General features: G+C 42.2%; 1 protein-coding gene across 11 annotated transcripts in view; it reads right to left on the bottom strand.

The window, feature by feature from the left end:
• The window catches only part of PTH2R (parathyroid hormone 2 receptor), a 95,851-nt gene that overhangs the window by 35,190 nt on the left and 41,447 nt on the right, over positions 1-19,214 (bottom strand). For 10 of the 11 annotated variants that reach the window (XM_053283773.1, XM_053283775.1, XM_053283774.1 and 7 more), the window contains 3 exons: positions 18,077-18,263; positions 15,943-16,096; positions 4,826-4,886 (listed from right to left, as the gene is read on the bottom strand). In XM_053283773.1, the coding sequence (XP_053139748.1) occupies positions 4,826-4,886; positions 15,943-16,096; positions 18,077-18,263 (402 nt within the window). The remainder of the gene's footprint in view (positions 1-4,825; positions 4,887-15,942; positions 16,097-18,076; positions 18,264-19,214) is intronic. The other variant, XM_053283772.1, reaches the window with a different exon arrangement.

Raw genomic sequence — 19,214 nt, 5'->3', positions numbered from 1 at the left:
AGTGCTTTCTGTCAGCTTCAGCTGGTTCGCCAACTGTGCACTTTCCTAGAAGTGACAGTGGTGCACATGCTGGTAACCTCCAGGCTTGACTACTGCAATGCACTCTATGTGGGGCTGCCTTTGTACACAGTCCACCAAGTACAATTGGTGCAGAATGCTGCTGCCAGACTGGTCTCTGGGACGTCCTGACTGGTCTCTGGGACGACCATTTTACTCCAGTTTATACTGGCTACCAATAGGTTTCCAGGGAAACTACAAAGTGCTGGTTATTACCTATACAACCCTTAATGGCTTGGGCCCAGGGTATTTAAGGGAATGCCTTCTTCGTTATGAACCCACCACCTATTAAGATCTTCAGAGGAGGTTTATCTGAGGGTATCACCAGCTCGTCTGGTAGTGACTCAAAGGCATGCCTTCTCTCCAGCTGCCCTAGGGCTGTGGAATGTACCTCCTGCTGAGATCAGAGCTGCTCCATCCCTGTTGGCTGTTAGGAAACAACTGAAGACGCATCTCTTCAGCCAAGCTTTTTAGCTAGTTGGTAGTTTTAATGGGTATTTTGATTTGATTTTTTATGCTTTAATTGTTAAAATTTCTTGGTTTTATTGCTGAAAACCGCCTAGAGACTTTGGTAGTGGGCTTTATACACATATGCTAAATAAATAATAAAACATAGAATAAATATTTATGACATGTCTATCAGAAATCACCCCCCTACCCTTAAGCTTTACAGTTTAAAGATTCACTGCCACCATTCTGAGCCACTACCACCCTGGGAGGCCTTTCTTGCTGGCTCCATTGCTACCACCAGCCATCATTCATTTCTACAGGCCGCGCTGCTCCTCCTGTATTGGCCTCCATTGCTGCCACTGGCCTGATGGCTGCTCTTCCTGGCTGTGTGATTTTTGCTTTTCCCCGAGCAGCAGCACAAAGTCTATAAATTTCAAAGGCTGCAGGGTGGCGGGGGAGGATTTTTGATAGAATTATTAGTAAAATATCAGTTCAATTCTGACCCAAATCTTATGATGTTGGAGAGGCCATGCCTGCCTCCCCGGTTTGGTTTGGTTTTTGTTTGTTTTTGTGTTGTGGATAGGATCAGATTTGAGCTGATATTTCTGGTGGTACACAGGGCTACTATTTAGGCTGTTGAAAGCAAGATCCAGAACCTTGAACTGGACCTAGAAGATAACAAATGACCAGTGCAGCTGCACCAGAATAATCGACTTCCTTTTTTACTCCCGCTTTGTCCTAAGACTGTGCCTTTGTTAGACTGAATATGCTTATACAGTGCTGCGAATGGCCTTTTCTTTCAAATACAGTACATAGCCAACAGCACAGACAGTGAATATTGTGACTGGTGGCTAATATTAGCTGAAAGTTTCAGAGCAATCAGAGAGCCTGGAATATTTTTTTAGTAAATGACATTTAGTTTAAACCTCAGCAATTAAAACATAGATGATAGAGAAGCTCAGTGAGGAAATGCACCGTTTCCTTCATCTAATGAAGTAGAAACTGGGGATGTGTCACCTCCTTTTTAGTAGTTGATTGGTGCTATTCATTAGAGCTAAGGCACTGCACTTGTACAGCTGAGTTGTCTAATTGGTAATTATTTGTTTAAGGTTGCATTTTCTAGCAAATGTATTCCTTCTAATTCACCTTTGGGTCACAGTAACTGCAAGGAGAACTATAATTACTGACAAGGAAGTTCATAACCTCTTTCCTTCTGATTTTTCTTCTAATGACTCACTGAGACATATCCCATGAGAGAAGAAGGGATAGATATACTGTACTAAGTGGGAGGAGACATGGACATTGCTATTAATACATCAAGACAGTCAGGCAAGCCTTGCTAACTGAGCAAGAAGCACCTGTTGAAAATGGTGACACTCTTATATTTTTGCTGGGCAGAGAGAGCAACTGTCCCTAACATCCTTCCCAAAAGCTGTTGTTGGTGTTTCATTTGTGTGTGTGGAAGCAAATGGAGAGAAAAGACCTCAAAAACCTTGTCTTGACCTGACTCTGACATGTACATGCGCCAAAGAGAATAAGAGGGGTGAGCTAAGGAGCAAAGGTCTTGGTAAACAGTCTCTGGTAAATAGTTTCTGCTCTATCAGTGAAAGACTGCAAGGAAAATGAAGAACAGGGGAGCGGGGTGGCAGCCACAGTGGGTGAGGTGGTCATGCAAATAGCCTCTGTGCATGTGCAGAGGTCACAAAAATGGTTTCCACACACATGCACAGAGCCCCAAACTCAGCCAAAAAAGGCCCAGACCAGGCCACTGCCAGCCCAGCCAACTCTGGAAGAGGCCTCCACACACCACCCATCCCCGCAGCTCCTGGAAACTACCAAAGGAAACTACCACTCCAGTTACAGAGTGTGGAGTTTAGTTGTTGCAGCTGTTTCAAGAACACAAATAGAGATCATTTGTAGAGTCTAAACTAAATTGATTTATTGGTGAAGTACACTGAGACAGGAAAGAACTTAATACTATCTAAAGGCTACATAATGAATAGGGAGGGGGAGAGAGAGAGATGTTTCCATCTTCTCTTTAGGAGGAAAAGAAGAGTACTGACTCACTACAGGAAGTACCTGAGGAGTCAAAGCAGGGCTCATAGGGTAGAGGCAAGCAGGGACAGGTAAGGAGACCCTCATTAGCTACCTCTACTCCTAAATGCCCCTAGTGGTCATAAGGATAATCGGTGCAAACAGTCAGTGCACTGGAATTCCATCTCCAACAGGGACTCTGTCAGATCAACTTGCTTCCTTGGAGCAGTCAGAGATTCTGCAGACTTGCCTCACCAGCAACCAGGCCAAGACGTGTGAATGCCAGGGAAAGCCTCACCTACAGAATTTCTACTGGTCACACAACAATTCATCCCAGAAAAAGAGGAGCCTTCCCAATAAAATAAAAGAGAGAGAGGCAAACCTGGACAGGAGGGGAGGAATGCTAAAAGTGGGTAGGGGTTCCCTTTCCAATGACTACCTTCTCTTGGTGGTAACGGACAGAGAGGAGGAAGGGGAAGGGGAAGCAAATGAAGACATGGCAGGGTGAGGCCTTTGTCTCATCAGCAGGAGACCGGGTATTCATGCTTGGCCATTTGTCCTCAGGTTTCTTTCTGCAGCTGATAGATAAGAAGAGCTAGGTGCAGACAGCAGCTCCCTGGGAAGGCTGAGCAAGGAAGGGGTCTGGTATGTGAACAAGAATTCATCACCTTCACAGTCTCAACTGTCTTTTTTTTTTTTTTAAGTGAGAAATAAAATATGGAAATTACAAGGGGATCTGATCTAACTGTTGTCATTTTTTATAATATATTTGTCAAATTTCCAGCAGATCACAAAGTGCACATTTGTTCCTTAGGCAGTTCCAATCGCTTCCTTCCAACATTTGATGATCTGGATGTTAATTTGTCTTCTATGTGAAAAACATTCTTTTAAAAAAGAAGAAGAAGAAGAAAGATCTGGGGCATAGTACAACCAAAGTTATACACTTCTAAGTACAATTGATCTCAACAGAAAAACCTTATTAGGCATGCTTAATTCTTGTCCCAAAGTCAGTGGTTCCAGGGCATTTTTCTGAAAGACATTTGTGACAGAGTGTACAGGGCTCAGATATTTGGGTAGATCTGGGGTATTAAAGTATCTCTCTTTCTAGTACCATGAAAGACAGATCAATGATCGCATGCTCTGAAGGCCAAGACAATGCAAACCAAGCAAATGCAGGAGACAAAAGCCTCCTGCAGACATTATAAAATGGAAGCTGTACTCAAGTACAGCCTCAAAAAAAAACAGGCAGCAGTCCCGTCCAGCTGTCAATCCCTCTTCCATGTAGGGTGGGTGCCTCCGTCTGAAGCAGTAGAGGCTGTAAGCATGTTGGAGGATGGTTCCATGAGCAGGAGGCACCTGCACCCAAGTCTCCCACTCACGGAATCACCCTTTAAAATACTTGCAGCTTCAGATGAAGGCTGTGAGATGCCTACTGAACATGGGAGAGCGATTGGCATGCCAGGTGGGACTTTTGCCTCTATTTCAGAGGCTGTACTTGAGTATAGCCTCCATTTTATAACATCTGTAGGAGGCTACAGAAGCTCAAAAATTGGTCCAGAACTTTGGAAAGTCATATACACATCTAAGCCGGGGGTGGGGTGGGGGAATCTGCACTGCTCTAAATGAAATAATCATATATTGAGGTGACATAGTGGAGCACAAACAAATCTGACTCACAGGCACAATCCACTGGGACATTCACAAGCCCTATTCAGTGAAGTTGCACAATGGCACATAGTGCCCTATGACAAATGGTTTGTGTGCATTTAGATTATTTTGTCTCCAGAACCAAAATACCTTCTAGGCCCATAGTAACATTCAGTCTGAGGCCTATATATGTAAACTAGAACAGCACTGTGAAAGAAAGATGTACAGATAACTGTACATTTTTCGTATTAATTTCATCAGAAATTTTCATTGCAACTTCTCTCCAAATAGCTACCTTCTTGTTTATGCCAATGGGCACTTGCTCACGTGAAGTTGCCTTAAACTGTGTCAGACCATTGGTCCATGGAGCTCAGTACTGTCTATGCTGATTGGTAGGAGCTCTCCAGGTTTAGGGAAAGGAAACTTTCTTAGCCCTACCTGGAGATGCCAGGGACTTTTCCTGGGACCTTCTTTGTGCAAAGGATGTGCTCTAACATTAAGCTGTGGTCTCCCTTGAATTCTATTCAATTGTTCCTCAAATAGCAGCAATTCAGTTGCCCACTGGATTGCTCCCTGCCCAACAGCCCAGCCATCAAAAAGAAATATCAAGCAAACTCTTATCGCCATTTCTGCTTACCTTGCATCTGCTACGGTCACTCTGACCACTGCCCAGGCCACTACAAAGATAGCTGGAAATCCTATAGATATGGGGGGGGGGGAGATGACATTTGCAAACTGTTAAAACAGATTTCCTTGAGGAACAAAAAGATAATTTAGAATCTATTTCTTCTCATGGAGAGGAAAAGAACAAAAGCACCTGGAAGTGACAAGCACAAAAAGGAATGACGTTCAGCTTGGCAACAAAGGCCAACTCAAGCAGTTTGGGTTGTGCTCACTTGGGTCAATGTCCAAAGTGATTGGCACTTACAGTCTGAAAATAAGTGGCACCTGAAGTCAAGCCCCAAGTCCGTGTGTGAAAAGGAGAACAAACCAATTACTATTCGTTCACACATGGCAAGCCCACCCATTAGAGGTAGCTGAGCACCCAGTTAGGACCCAAAGCTGGCTAGCAAGGGTAGCAACATGTCTATCCCCATTGCCCGCCCAGCCACCCTCCTGGCAAGCAGGACAGGCACCTGCTCCCCATCACCTGTCCAGGAGAGTGCCTGGGCGGGTGATGGGGGCCACTCGGGTGGGCTTCACCTGGGTTGCCCCTGAGCCTTGGGCCAAAGTTGTCACTACACCTGAACACCTGCAGTAGTTCACCCCCCCACCTCACACAACAGCAAGAACCTCTTTAATGAGACAATTTTTTATCTGAGAGTACACTCCTACTTTCAAAGGAGAATAGGAATAGTTGAAATGGTATATAGCTCTACTTTTTTTTAACTGCTGCACAATTTAGGAAATATTAAACAGCACTGTGCAAATAATCATTTGCAAAAGTATGTGCAGAGAGTTTATTTCACTTGACTTCACCACAAATCCATAAGGTAACTCTCCATCCCCCGGTTTAGGAAAGTGAGGCTGGAGATAGTAATTTGTCCACTGAGTCCGATGCTGTGCAAGAATTTGAACTCACATCTAAAAGGTCTAACTCTAAAATTTTCTCATTAGTTACACTACTGGTTGAGGAGAAAACTATTCTGTGTAATATGGTTTGATATCTGATCTAGTAGAGATTAATGATTCAGATAAAAGTGCATTGATTTATCCCATCTGAATTCGATATGATAAAGTCAACTGAGTATCGTAAGTAAGCAATTGGTGCCTAGATTGTATTATTATTTACAACGTCTCATCCCTCATTTTTCCTCACAACAATCCAGTAAAGTAGGTCTCTAGGGCAACAATTCTGTAGGGAGAGTGAGATCCCAAAACATTTTGTGTAACCAGAATATGGTAAATGTATGCAGTTTGTCCAGTATGCCAATCTGTGGTTGAACGAATTTTGGATATTATGATCCAAAAATATGGGCATTTTCCAGGAACATTCTGGACTTTCTGATGATACTAAAGGTAATAATACACAGTCAGTGATGAGCAGTCCATTGATCCCTACAAAGTTGTTGTTTTTTTAAAAGTCTATATGTTATTTTTTAAAAGATACAAAATTCCATAAAATACTGAATAATATAAAGCGTTGAGGTCAAACACACCAGTCACACAAACATCAGATAAGATTAAACAGTTGTTCTGGTAGGAACTAATCTGCCTACTTTCCTTTAACTATAATCTTAATTGGTAATTACTATCTTCACAAGTCAGCCCACTTCTTCAGCCTTAAATGTTCACACATCCACCATCTTGAATTGAGGTCGATGACATTATCACAAACTATGTGTTTGAGGTGTCCCTATGTTTCCTTACAACTGTAACAAATTTTCTTCCTATCAGTTAGACAGTCCAGTAGTTTGCCCACTTGCATCTCTAACATTTAGGTGTCGACCATCTTGAATTGGGAGTGCATGACATCATCAAAAACTATGCCACTGAAGTGTCCCTATGTGTCCCTACAGCTGTAGGAAATTTGGTCCAAATCAGTTAGGTGGTTCACATATTAGCCCACTTGCACTTCAAACATTCCCACATCCACCATCTTGAATTGGAGTGGATGACATAATAACAAATTATGCCTTTTAGGTGTCCCTACAACTGTACCAAATTTTGTTCAAATCGGTTCCCCCTTGTGCCTCAAGTGTTCACGAATCCTCCATGTTGAATTCGGGTGGATGACGTCATTACAAACCATGCCCTTGAACAGTCCCTATGTGTCCCTACAGTTGTAGCAAATTTGGTTCAAATCAGTTAGGCGGCTCATAAGTTAGCCCAGTTATGCCTCAAATGTATATGAGTCCATCATCTTGAATGGGGTGGATGACAGTATCACAAACTATGCTGTTGAGGTGTCCCTATGTGTCCCTACAACTGTTCCATACTTGGTTCAAATCAGTTAGGTGGTTCATGAGTTAGCCCACTTTTATTTTTATTTATTTGTTTGTTTGTTTTACATTTTATATCCCGCTCTTCCTCCAAGGAGCCCCGAGCGGTGTACTACATACTTAGGTTTCTCCTAACAACAACCCTGTGAAGTAGGTTAGGCTGAGAGAGAAGTGACTGGCCCAGAGTCACCCAGCTAGTTTCATGGCTGAATGGGGATTTGAATTCGGGTCTCCCCGGTTCTAGTCCAGCACTCTAGCCACTACACCACGCTGGCTCCTATCACTTGTGCATCAAATGTTCACACATCCACCATCTTGAATTGGGATGGATGACATCATTACAAACTACACTGGTGAGCAAAAAGAGCCCCCCCGCACACACCAAAAAACCCCCACCAGATATATGTTTTATACCTTTATCTATATTAGTTTTAATCCAAAATATAAATATCTCAACAATCTGGGACCACAGTCTGTATTCTCACTTAATGAAAGCTAGGTAACATATGATCATAAAAGTGATCTGAATAAAATCTGTATAAATCCAGACAGAAAAAATATAAATATAAATATATAAATATATAAATATAAATATATATAAATATAAAGAAAGAAAGAAAGAAAGAAAGATATAGATATAGATAATTTAAAGATAATGATAATTTAAAGAATATTATCTCCAGGGTAAAGGTAAAGTCATTACAAATCTATATAGAAAGATCTGTAAACATATGAAATATATATCTATCAATCGATAAATCTTTATTGTGGTCTTTGACCAGCATAAAGTAGATTACATTAGAGCCTCATTAAAACAACATTAAAACAGGCTATCTCCAGAACTATGAGTATAAAGGCTAAAAGATTTACACTGTTATACAGCTACTGTTAGACTATTAGGCAATTAAAATGGAGAGAATTTGTATAAAAGGGTAAAATGGGTGAGACTATATAAAAGCTTTAAGTGGTTAAAGTCATAAAATCTGGACATCTTTAGTCTTAAAATCAGTCTGTGAAGCTGTAAAACTATAAAATGCTATATAAATGCTAAAACTAAACTGTGAGACCATGCACTGTGTTGGGCCTGCTTAGATCTTCTGCCAGGGAGGACCTGACAGATTTTACATGCTGTTGCGCAGAACTGGACAACATTATGTATGCTAACAGGGTTGGAGTCAGAGAGCAGGAGAGAGGCGTAGAGTTGGCTTGAGCAACCTGGGGACTTGCTCAATAGCAGAATGTTGAGGGGGATACAAGAGTACCTGTAGAATGGGCAGTAGAGGAGGACATGCTCTATTGTTTCAACTTGTCCAGAATCGCAGGGGCACAGGCGTTCCGAGAAAAGAGTCTTTCTGTATCTGCCTTCTAGCACAGCCGAAGGAAGGGCACCACAGTGGGCCAGGATGAAGGCCCTTCTGTGTTTTGAGGCTTCAAGCTGCATGACATATACAGCGGGAGATGAAATGTATCTTAGTCTTTCATTGATGGCCCTGCCTAAATCAGTTTGGCGCTCTATGTCCATTATGCATTCTTTGATGAGTGATTCTGCCTGTTCCTAGCCCATGGAAAGTAAGAGGGGAGGGGAAAGTCTCAGAGATGACATTTTCGTCAGAAGTGTCGGTTTCCAAGTGGACTGGTAGTTGTCCTGTAGTGTTAGGGGGGTTAGACCCAGTGAGATGAGGGATAATCTTATCCAGTAGTTGACTATGGTCATCCAAACTCTGGCCTCCACTTTCACCAGACCTGCCTCTAGAGGTAGGCTAGCATTAAAGATACACCATGGAACTTGGAGAACTGTTCTTAGGAATTTGGATTGGACAAGCTCCAGTGGGGCAAAATTGGAAAAAGGGCCCAGTTGAGCACCATAAAGGAGTTGCACCAGCAGCTTGGCTTCAAACAATATAGGGGCTGCGGATATGTAGTAGCCTCCTTTTGATTTTAGGATTGTAGGATGGCAGCGGCACTCCTCTGTGCGTTCTGGGCAACATGAGAGCCATGAGCTTTTCTGGTGCCAGAGGCAGGGAAGACCATGAGAAACTGCTTGATTTTGTGCCCATTTATACGCCAGGAATGTGTCTTGGGTCTCTTAGCAAAGACCATGAATTTGGTTTTGTGACAGTTGATTTCCAACTGGTCTTCCTTACAGTGTCGGGCAACCCTCAGAGCTCTTCTAAGGAAGGAAGGAAGGAAGGAAGACCTATGGGAGTCCTAGAGAGAGTCGCTGGTGCATTGTCTGCATAGAGCAGAGTAGAAATGGAATCAAATGCAGCCTTGAGATCTATAAAAGCTACGTATAGGGAGGTTGTAGTATGGGTGGAATATTTCTCATAGATAGATAGATAGATAGATAGATAGATAGATAGAAAAATAAATAAATAAACATTTATTTATTTATTTTATTATTTATTGAATTTCTATACAGCCTAATATAGAAATCTTTAGGCAGTGAACAGAGTAAAAGATAATATAAAATATAAAATATTTAAAATTCATAAAAACAGATACAAATCACAATAGATAAAAAAACATTAAAATTTAAATTTCAGTTAAAAGCCTGGGAAAATAGGTACGTCTTCAGGGTCCTCCTAAAGGCAAACAGAGAAGGAGATGCTCTTTTTTCAGCAGGGAGAGCGTTCCAAAGTCCTGGGGCAGCCACAGAAAAGGCCTGGTCCTGAGTTGCCACCACACGAGTCAGTGGCAACTGTAACCAGTCCTCTCCAGATGTTCTTAAAAGGAGACAAGCTCTCGACAGAGAAGGCGCTCTCAAGTACCCTGGATCTAAGCCATTAAGGGCTTTATAGGCAACAACCAGCACTTTGTATTTCGTTCGGAAACATATCAGCAGCCAGTGCAGTTCTTTTAGAATCAGTGTTATATGGTCACTTCAGGTAAACCCAGAGACCAATCTGGCTGCCGCATTCTGAACCAACTGTAGTTTCCAAACTACATACAAAGGCAGCCCCACATAGAGTGCATTACAGTAGTCAAGCCTAGAGGTTACCAGCATATGAGCATATGAGAAGAGCCAGCGTGGTGTAGTGGCTAGAGTGCTGGACTAGGACTGGGGAGACCTGAGTTCAAATCCCCATTCAGCCAGGAGACTTGCTGGGTGACTCTGGGCCAGTCACTTCTCTCTCAGCCTAACCTACTTCACAGGGTTGTTGTGAAAGAGAAACTTAAATATGTAGTGCTGAGCTCCTGAGCTCCTTGGAGGAAAATCTGCTGAAACTTGGAGAGGATGCTAATGGGATGTTTATTGAGGTCTGAGTTCTTTGTCAAGGAGGCCTTATCAGCAAGGTCAGCTTCAGTAGGAGGAATGTTATTTTTTCTGGAAGCAGAGGCCATGCTGTGCAATCTCTGAAGACTCAAATAGTTTATGGAGGAGATCGCGCCCCCTGCATTTGCACAAGTTGAAGTGGAAGAGAGGCTTGAGAGAAGGAGAGCAAGACATGCCTGGATTCTGGGTGGCTGGGAAAGAAGTGAAAATATTCCAAGTCTATGTGCCTGAATTGCTGATTAAGGAATTGGCTTAGGGAGGCTGTTATTGCCTTGTGGGACACCCATCTCTCTCTTGTTCAGTCACTGACAGCACAGATCCCATCAGTGTATATGTGAAGTTGGGAGTTTTTGCCCCAATATGCATCACTTTACACTTTCTTACATTTGCCATTTTGTCGCCCACTCCCCCAGTTTGGAGATATCCTATTGCAGCTCCTCACAATCTGTTATGGATTTCACTGCCCTAAAACAGTTTAGTGTCATCTGCAAATATGGCCATTTTGCTGCTTACCCCAACATCTAGATCATTTATGAACAAGTTAAAGAGCACTGGTCCCAGTACAGATCCCATTCCTACCTACCTCCATTGTGATAACTGTCCATTTATTTCTACCCTCTGTTTCCTGTCCTTCAATCAGTTACCGATCCACACATGAACCTGCCCCCTTATCCCATAACTGCTAAGTTTACTCAAGAGCCCTTTTTGGGAAACTCTGTCAAATGCTTTTTGGAAGTCCAAGTATACTATGTCAACCAGATCACCTTTAGCTACATGGCTGCTGACACTCTCAAAGAACTTCAAAAAGTTAGTGAGGCAAGACTTGCCCTTGCAGAAGCCATGCTGGTTCTCTTTCAGCAAGGCCTTTTCTTCTATATGTTTAACAATTTTGTCCTTAAGTATGCTTTCTATCAATTTACCTGGCACCAAAGTTAAGCTGACCAGCCTGTAATTTCCCAGATCCCCCTTAGACTTCTTTTTGAAAACTGGAATTACATTGGGGGCTTTCCAGTCCTCTGGAAATGCGGCGTGGCATGGATGCTATCAGCCTGTGGCACTGCTGAGGTGTTATGGAAGACCAGAATGCTTCAATAGCGGCCTTCAGCTCTTCTGCATTGTTTGGTCTCATGTCTCTCATCCTTCTCTTGGCAATGCCCCATAGATTCTCTATGGGGTTCAGGTCAGGCGAGTTTGCTGGCCAATCAAGCACAGTAATCCCATGGTCATTGAACCAGGTTTTGGTACTTTTGGCAGTGTGGGCAGGTGCCAAGTCCTGCTGGAAAATGAAGTCAACATCCCCATACAGCTCGTCTGCAGAAGGAAGCATGAAGTGCTCCAAAATCTCCTGATAGACGGCTGCGTTGACCCTGGACTTAATGAAGCACAGTGGACCAACACCAGCAGATGACATGGCTCCCCAAATCAACACAGACTGTGGAAACTTCACACTGGACTTCAAGCATCTTGCATTGTGTGCCTCTCCATTCTTCCTCCAGACTCTGGGTCCTTGGTTTCCAAATGAGATGCAAAAGTTGCTCTCATCAGAAAAGAGGACTTTGGACCACTGAGCAACAGACCAGTTCTTTTTTTCTTGAGCCCAGGTAAGACGCTTCTGACGTTGTTTGTTGTTCTGGAGCAGCTTGACAAGAGGAATACGACATTTGAAGCCCATGTCCAGGATCCGTCTGTGTGTGGTGGCTCTTGATGCACTAACTCCAGCCTCAGTCCACTCCTTGTGAAAGTCCGCAACACTTTTGAATGGCCTTTTCCTGACAATCCTCTCCAGGCTGCGGTCATCCCTGCTGCTTGTGCACCTTTTTCTTCCACACTTTTTCCTTCCACATAACTTTCTATTAATGTGCTTTGATACAGCACTTTGGGAACATCCAACTTCTTTTGCAATTACCTTTTGAGGCTTTCCCTCCTTATGGAGGGTGTCAATGATGGTTTTCTGCACAACTGTCAAGTCAGCAGTCTTTCCCATGATTGTGATTCCTAATGAACCAGACTGAGAGACCATTTAAAGGCTCAGGAACCCTTTGCAGGTGTTATGGATTGATTAGCTGATTGGAGTGGGATACCTGGAGCCTAGACTGTTGAACCTTTTCACAATATTCTAATTTTCTGGGATTGTGGATTTGGGGTTCTCATGAGCTGTATGCCATGATCGTCAAAATTATAACAAATTAAGGCTTGACTTATCTCGCTTTGCATGTAATGCGTCTATCTCATATATCAGTTTTACCTTTTAATTTGCATTACTGAAATTAATGAACTTTTGCACGATATTCTAATTTTTCGAGTTTCACCTGTATGGATACAATACCAACTGAAAGCCTACTTCTCATACCAATCATGAGTACAGCATTTCCCTGCTGGGAAGAGAGCCTACCTATGATGAGAAATACTGATCTCCACAAGCCTCATTATTTTAATATACATCCATTATTTATTTATTGTTCAATTTTATACTGCCTTTCATAAGGCATCCCAAGGCGGTTTGCAAAATACAATAAAATGTGTTGTTTTTTAAATCACATTTAAAACCTTAAAATCAGTTGAACAGTAAAAACCATTAAAACCAATACAAGACTAATCCTCTCTCACATCTATATACCACCTGGGGTTTTATTTAATGTAGATTTAGATTTTAGATTAAGATTTAGATTGTAGATTTGCTAATAGTAGATTTAGCATCTCTTAAAGGAGTGAAATTGATCTCCGTAACTGAGAAGCTCTAGCTTTAGCTGCATAATTGGAGTTTGCGGCTGTTGAGTATTGCCGCGTAGATGTGAATAGTATAGCAAGTACAGCTCGACTGTATTTTATGAGCAGTCTAGCTAATGAGGCTCTCAGGACAGGACATCTCTGCTGCACTGCTACTTTGTGTGATAAGAGGGAGGTTTCACTGCACACCTTGGACCTCAGCTGATGATGTATATTGACAAACTCCAATTACGCAGCTAAAGCTAGAGTTTCTCAGTTATTTCAAGGAAGGTATGGAGATCAATTTCACTCCTTAAGAGATGCTAAATCTACTATTAGAAAATCTATGATCTAAATCTTAATCTAAAATCTAAAGGCAGGCAAAGATTAAACAAAGTTTCTTCTAGCGAATTACAGAAATGCTTCCCTGGTAGGGCAAAGTTTTACTTAAGAAAGTTGGGCGATACTGATAGGCAGCAGACCAGATATGTAGTTCTCACTAGAGACTACCAACTGTATCTGAAATATACCCATTAATCTGCAGATGAGGACTCACATGGTAGAATGTCCACACACAAAAGATACCCTGCACATAGAAAACTAAATGTCCAGGAAAGGGTCTCCAACCCAGTCTTTTCCCTGACATACTAGCTTTCAGTCAGTAGGATTTTGTTTGTATTTTGTGAGGGAGCATTCTATCACGTGGCCCTCATCTGCAGCCTGTAGTTGCACAGTCCAGGCAAAGGTTTACCACCTCACTGAGAATGAGGCCAGAGAGCTGTTACAGCACAATGGAGTATATTTTTATTGCTATTCACAAGTAGTCTCTAACTCAAGGATCTTTTTTTTAGAATTGTCATGATGTGCCTTCCCAAAATTTAAAGCAAAATAGGCAGGTAGTTAACTGTCAACAATTACCACAAGTTTAAGATATCATGTCACACATGCTTTAAGATACCAGAGGGAAGAAATCTGAAAAACAAAGCCTAATCCCTGCCCTACCCCACCCAATGAGGAGAGGCTTTTTCATTGGCACCCAGCCCTTTCAACAGATAACTGGGATAAAATCAGCTGGGAATGGTAAAAGATATATTTAAGGATATATCCACACAACAAGCTGGTTTAATACCAGTTTAACTGATAGAGCTTCATACAAAGATTGCTGGGTATTGTAGCTTGGTGGGAATGCTGATAGGGAGCCATAGAGTTCTGACAAGGACCTCCTCGGGAGAGGAAATGATTATTAAGCCAGTTTCAGTATGTAGAACAGCCAGAGACTGATTAAGCCTCTTGCCGCCTGTAGGCAGCCAAGAATTTGCTACTCCTGCCACTGCAGCAAGCGTAGGGGTGGAGGGAGAGAGCCCCCCTTTTTCCTCCTTAAAAACTGCCACTGTACGCAGCGGAATAAGGTCCGAAAAGCCCGCACAGTGGCAGATGCGGGGAGGGGGGGTGAGGGGGAAATCCCTCCTCTTTACCTTTAAAACACCGTGCAGCCAATGGGGCTGCAGCAGGGAGGGTGGTAGTGGGCTGAGGGGGAAGTTTCCCCTTTTAGCGAGAGCTAGTCCATCTATCCATGAGGTCCCTGTGCAGGCACGGAACCCATTCATTATGAATGCGACAGATCCAGATCCATGGAATATACAAGATTACTGTTTTCTTTCTAGTAATCTTGCACCATCCTCGAGAGAATGGATTAGTGGAAAGAATGAACAGATTCGTGAAAGAAAGTTTACAACTGGCCACTATGCAACAACCATGGAAAGAGGCAATCCCTGAATCTCTGTTTGCTTATTGTACTACTCCTCATTCTACTACAGGAAAATCATCTTTTGAACTCCCAAGAGGATGCAGAGCTATCACCAAACTTACCCAATGGCAACAACTGATATTGTTGTTTCTGTGCCACGTCACCCTGAGGATGCAGAGATTCATGATCGGGTAAGGGAGAAGCAACAAAAATATAAATTGTATGTAGATCAGAAATGGGGTGAAAAACAGCAAACATTTCAGGTGAGGGAAATTGTTCAAGTACAGCTGCCTTATAATGTGAGAAAGGGATGTTCCTTATAATCTGGACCAAAACAAATAACTGAAATCAGAGGAGATTCTGTCCTATTGGATGATGGAAACAAATGGGAAGTTCAAGGCTTTTCAGCATGCATACCATGAGACAAGAGGGAGGGGAGTCTGATTTCAAGAGAGGAACTGAAGAGGAATTTGATCATGCATCCAGTTTTGACCTTGCAAGTGAGGCTGAGGAAAGTGATGAACAATCCTTGGTACCAGAACACCAAACAGCTCCTGTGCCAGAGAACCCAGGACTTAGGAAAAGTGTATATGACAGAAGACCACCTAAAAGACTTCAAGACTTTGTCACTAGAATTTAAATCAACAATTTTTGGTTGTTATAAAGGGGAGGGATGTGTTGTATTCTATCCAGTGATCTTTTGCAGTTTGTTTATTTAGACATTTGTCCCAGGGGGGATCCCATAGAGAGTGTGGGGGAGGAGTGAGAAAGGAAAAAGGAGGGAAAGGAGAAAATGGAGTTGTTGCTGAATAAACTTTTAATTAAAGTTACATAAGATTTCCTGTCGAGATCTCATGTAGCCTGTAAACAGATAAACTAAATGCTATTTAATGGACCTAAATGGAAAAGATATTTCCAAATTTATATATACACACCTTCCAACTTTAGGATTTATAAAATCAATAACAAAACAAAAGGGAAAGTCGATGACGGAACTGCAGATGAATCAACTTTAGAAATGACATCACTAATCTAGCTTTAAATACAATGACATACTTGGAAAAAAAGACAATGTACCTTACCCCAGCCTATTAAGATAAAACCCCACAGGTACTTGGTATCCGAAAAGAAAGCCACAAATATTAAGCTGTGTAGATAGAGGCCTTCAACCAGGATCCAGTAGTAGTTGGTCGCCAAGAAGTAAATAAACATCACCACAGTAATCTTGCATCCCACCTGTCAATCAATCCAAAATAAGGCAACCTTTGTTAGAGTTAGGGAAATCATTAAATAATATACTTGCAGGCTTCCCCTTGTCTTGCATCTCCAAGGGCTTTATCACAGACATAATGAGGCATCAAAGCCGTCATGCTCTGTGTCAAAAGTGCTCAATACGTTTTAATGTTCTTGTAGTTTTTCCTTCCATATTAGTTTGATACTTAGTGCCTGTAAGAATAACAGCTGTCTGACAGAAGGACACAGAGTATGAAAGGGCTTTCCACAAAATTACTGCCAGCTACCTGTAGACCAGCTCCATACCTTATGGAACAGCTTTCTGGGTAATCTTAGGCATGTTTATTCACAAGTTCCCCTGCATTAAATGAGGCTTACTCCCAAATAAGCTTACTCCCAAATAAGTGTGCATGTGATTGTAGCACTGTTGTTTCCTGTAGTGATACATTCAGTATGAATTATTGACATGTTTCCTTAAACACCCAAATACTTATCTTGGAGCTGGCAGTTCAGCCAAGGATCCCAGATGTACAATTACAGACATATGTTTGTTGTTCACACAGTCATGCAGGAAACACTGGTATAAGGCTGGCATACCAGCAGTGAACATGATACTTACTTATTTGATTTCTATACCACCCTTCCAAAAATGGTTCAGGGCAGTTTACACAGAGAAATAATAAATAAATAAAATGAATGGATTTACTTCACAAAATGTGCAACTACTAGTAGTGATCACCAAATATATTTCCATTCCTGTGTCTTGCATAAGTAAGCAGAAACAACAAACAGCTGTTCTTTGTGTAATAAAGAACATTATTACTAGAACAGATAAGGATGTACAAAACCTCCCAGAACAATTCCCTGAGAGGTTTCACATAGGCTGCAGTTTCTCTCTCAGGAGTTGAATACCTGAGTGGGAAGCTGCACTGGAGCTGGTGTGTTCACTTAGCCCTGCTGGGTGCCATCTTTGATACGGGAGCATTCATGTTGCTCTGCAGAAGGGCCTCTATGAGTTTAAGATGGTGCCACTCATAAATGGAGAAGTTCTAGGAAGCAACTTGAATACTCTCGCTGGCCTGACACCACTGTCAATATCACTGATGGGACAATTTTTATGCACAGATTTGTGTATAAAAATAGGCCTGGTGCAGTGAAGCGATGATGATGATGATGATGATGATGATGATGATGATGATAGAAAAAAGCGCTGGGCCAATAAGAGAATTCAAGTTGCTCCCTAGACAGTCCCTATGTATGCATTTGAAAGTTGAAGGTTTTCGTGGGGGCAACTTGAAAACTTTTACTGGAAAAGGGGTAAAGTTTACTCTCTGTCAACATCATCATCACTGCTGCTGCATCCTTGGTAGCCTGTAATTTCATACACTAGCCAGCCCAAGTGGACCCCCTATTCTGCCATCAGAATCAGCCCTGTGTGAATTCCAGCAGCAGTCCTACATAAAATATGTCAGTTATCAGAAACAAAGTAGCTGTCCCAATATTTTGAACTGACTGGCCATCCTGAAAAGAATAGTTAATTGCAGAGTATTCTCAGTTTTTCTGGAGCTGAATTGACTCAAATAGGAGCAACCTTGCAATTGAGTTAGTCCAAATAGTAGTATGACCAGAACTTAGGTAGAAGCCATTTATACAGAATTTCCTCTGCGTATATATGGGGGCAGTGACCTTGGTCCATTCTGAGTCAACTGAAAGGCAACATGATTCTGGGTCTAACACTGAACTTTGACCAACCTGAAACGAACATGGGTCAGGCACTCTCATTGAATCGGGAGACTTGGATGCTGGGGGAATTCTGGAGATAGAAAATGGCTTCCTTCTTTTAATCATGTGGTTCTGCCAGCTGGGTCACTGACCCCACTTGTGTCAAAATACCCTCATATATTAACTGGGTAAGAGAATATTAATCCAACAATGCAGGATGGAGAAGCAAGAGCAGAAGGGAGTAAGAGGAGAAGTACTTACGTACTGGGACTTGTCCGTGACTGGAGCCACTACAATATTTCGTAAGTCACCCATCACCAGCGAATCAAGCTCTTTCACTCCAATGTGAGTATAAACTACTTTGTCTTTGATAAAGATGCTGGTAGCTCTGAGCATGAAAGAGACAAACAGATGCAGATGTATGTAATTTCGGGTGCAGTGGAGTCTCCTGTGGGGTGGAAAAAACCCATTAAAGAGTACATAAGAACATATGAAGAGAACTACTGAATGAGACTTGAGGCTTCAGAGAAGTTTACTTCCGAATAGTCCTCCCCTATTGTTTGTCCGCAATATCTGATATACTGCCTGTGAATATGGAGGTTCCATTAAGCTACCATGACTAATAACCTATCCTCCATGAATTTGTCTTAACACAGTAGCCATCTAGGCTAGTAGCCATCACATCATGTGGCTATTAAACTGTTGCATTAATACTATAGAATAATATCGGACCTCTGAAATTATAAGCATGCATATGTATTCAGTACTTGGTTTGGGCCCCTTTTGCAGCAATTACTGCCTCAATGCGGCGTGGCATGGATGCTATCAGCCTGTGGCACTGATGAGGTATTATGGAAGACCAGGATGCTTCATTAGCGGCCTTCAGCAATTCTGCATTGTTTGGTCTCATGTCTCTCATCCTTCTCTTGGCAATGCCCCATAGATTCTCTATGGGGTCAGGTCAGGCGAGTTTGCTGGCCAATCAAGCATAGTACACTGTATACTTTTCGGAGGTCCGATATTGTTCTATTCTACAATCCTTGTCTTCTTGGTTCCATGTAATATTCTAATTTTCTGGGATTGTGGATTTGGGGTTTTCATGAGCTGTACGCCATGATCATCACAATTATAACAAATTAAGGCTTGACTTATCTCGCTTTGCATGTAATGCGTCTGTCTCATATATCAGTTTCACCTTTTAATTTGCATTACTGAAATTAATTGACTTTTGCACGATATTCTAATTTTCTGAGTTTCACCTGTAGGGAGGATATGCCAGCTCCTGAAGAAGTTGACATGGGTGATCATCTGGGTGTCATCAGCATACTGGTAACACCCACCTCCAAATCCCCTGATGATCTCTCCCAGCGGTTTCATGTAGATGTTAAAAGGCATTGGA

This window comes from Hemicordylus capensis, chromosome 1 (assembly GCF_027244095.1).
Source record: "Hemicordylus capensis ecotype Gifberg chromosome 1, rHemCap1.1.pri, whole genome shotgun sequence".
Lineage (NCBI taxonomy): Eukaryota > Metazoa > Chordata > Lepidosauria > Squamata > Cordylidae > Hemicordylus > Hemicordylus capensis.
This window is presented reverse-complemented; position numbering and strand designations above follow the sequence as displayed.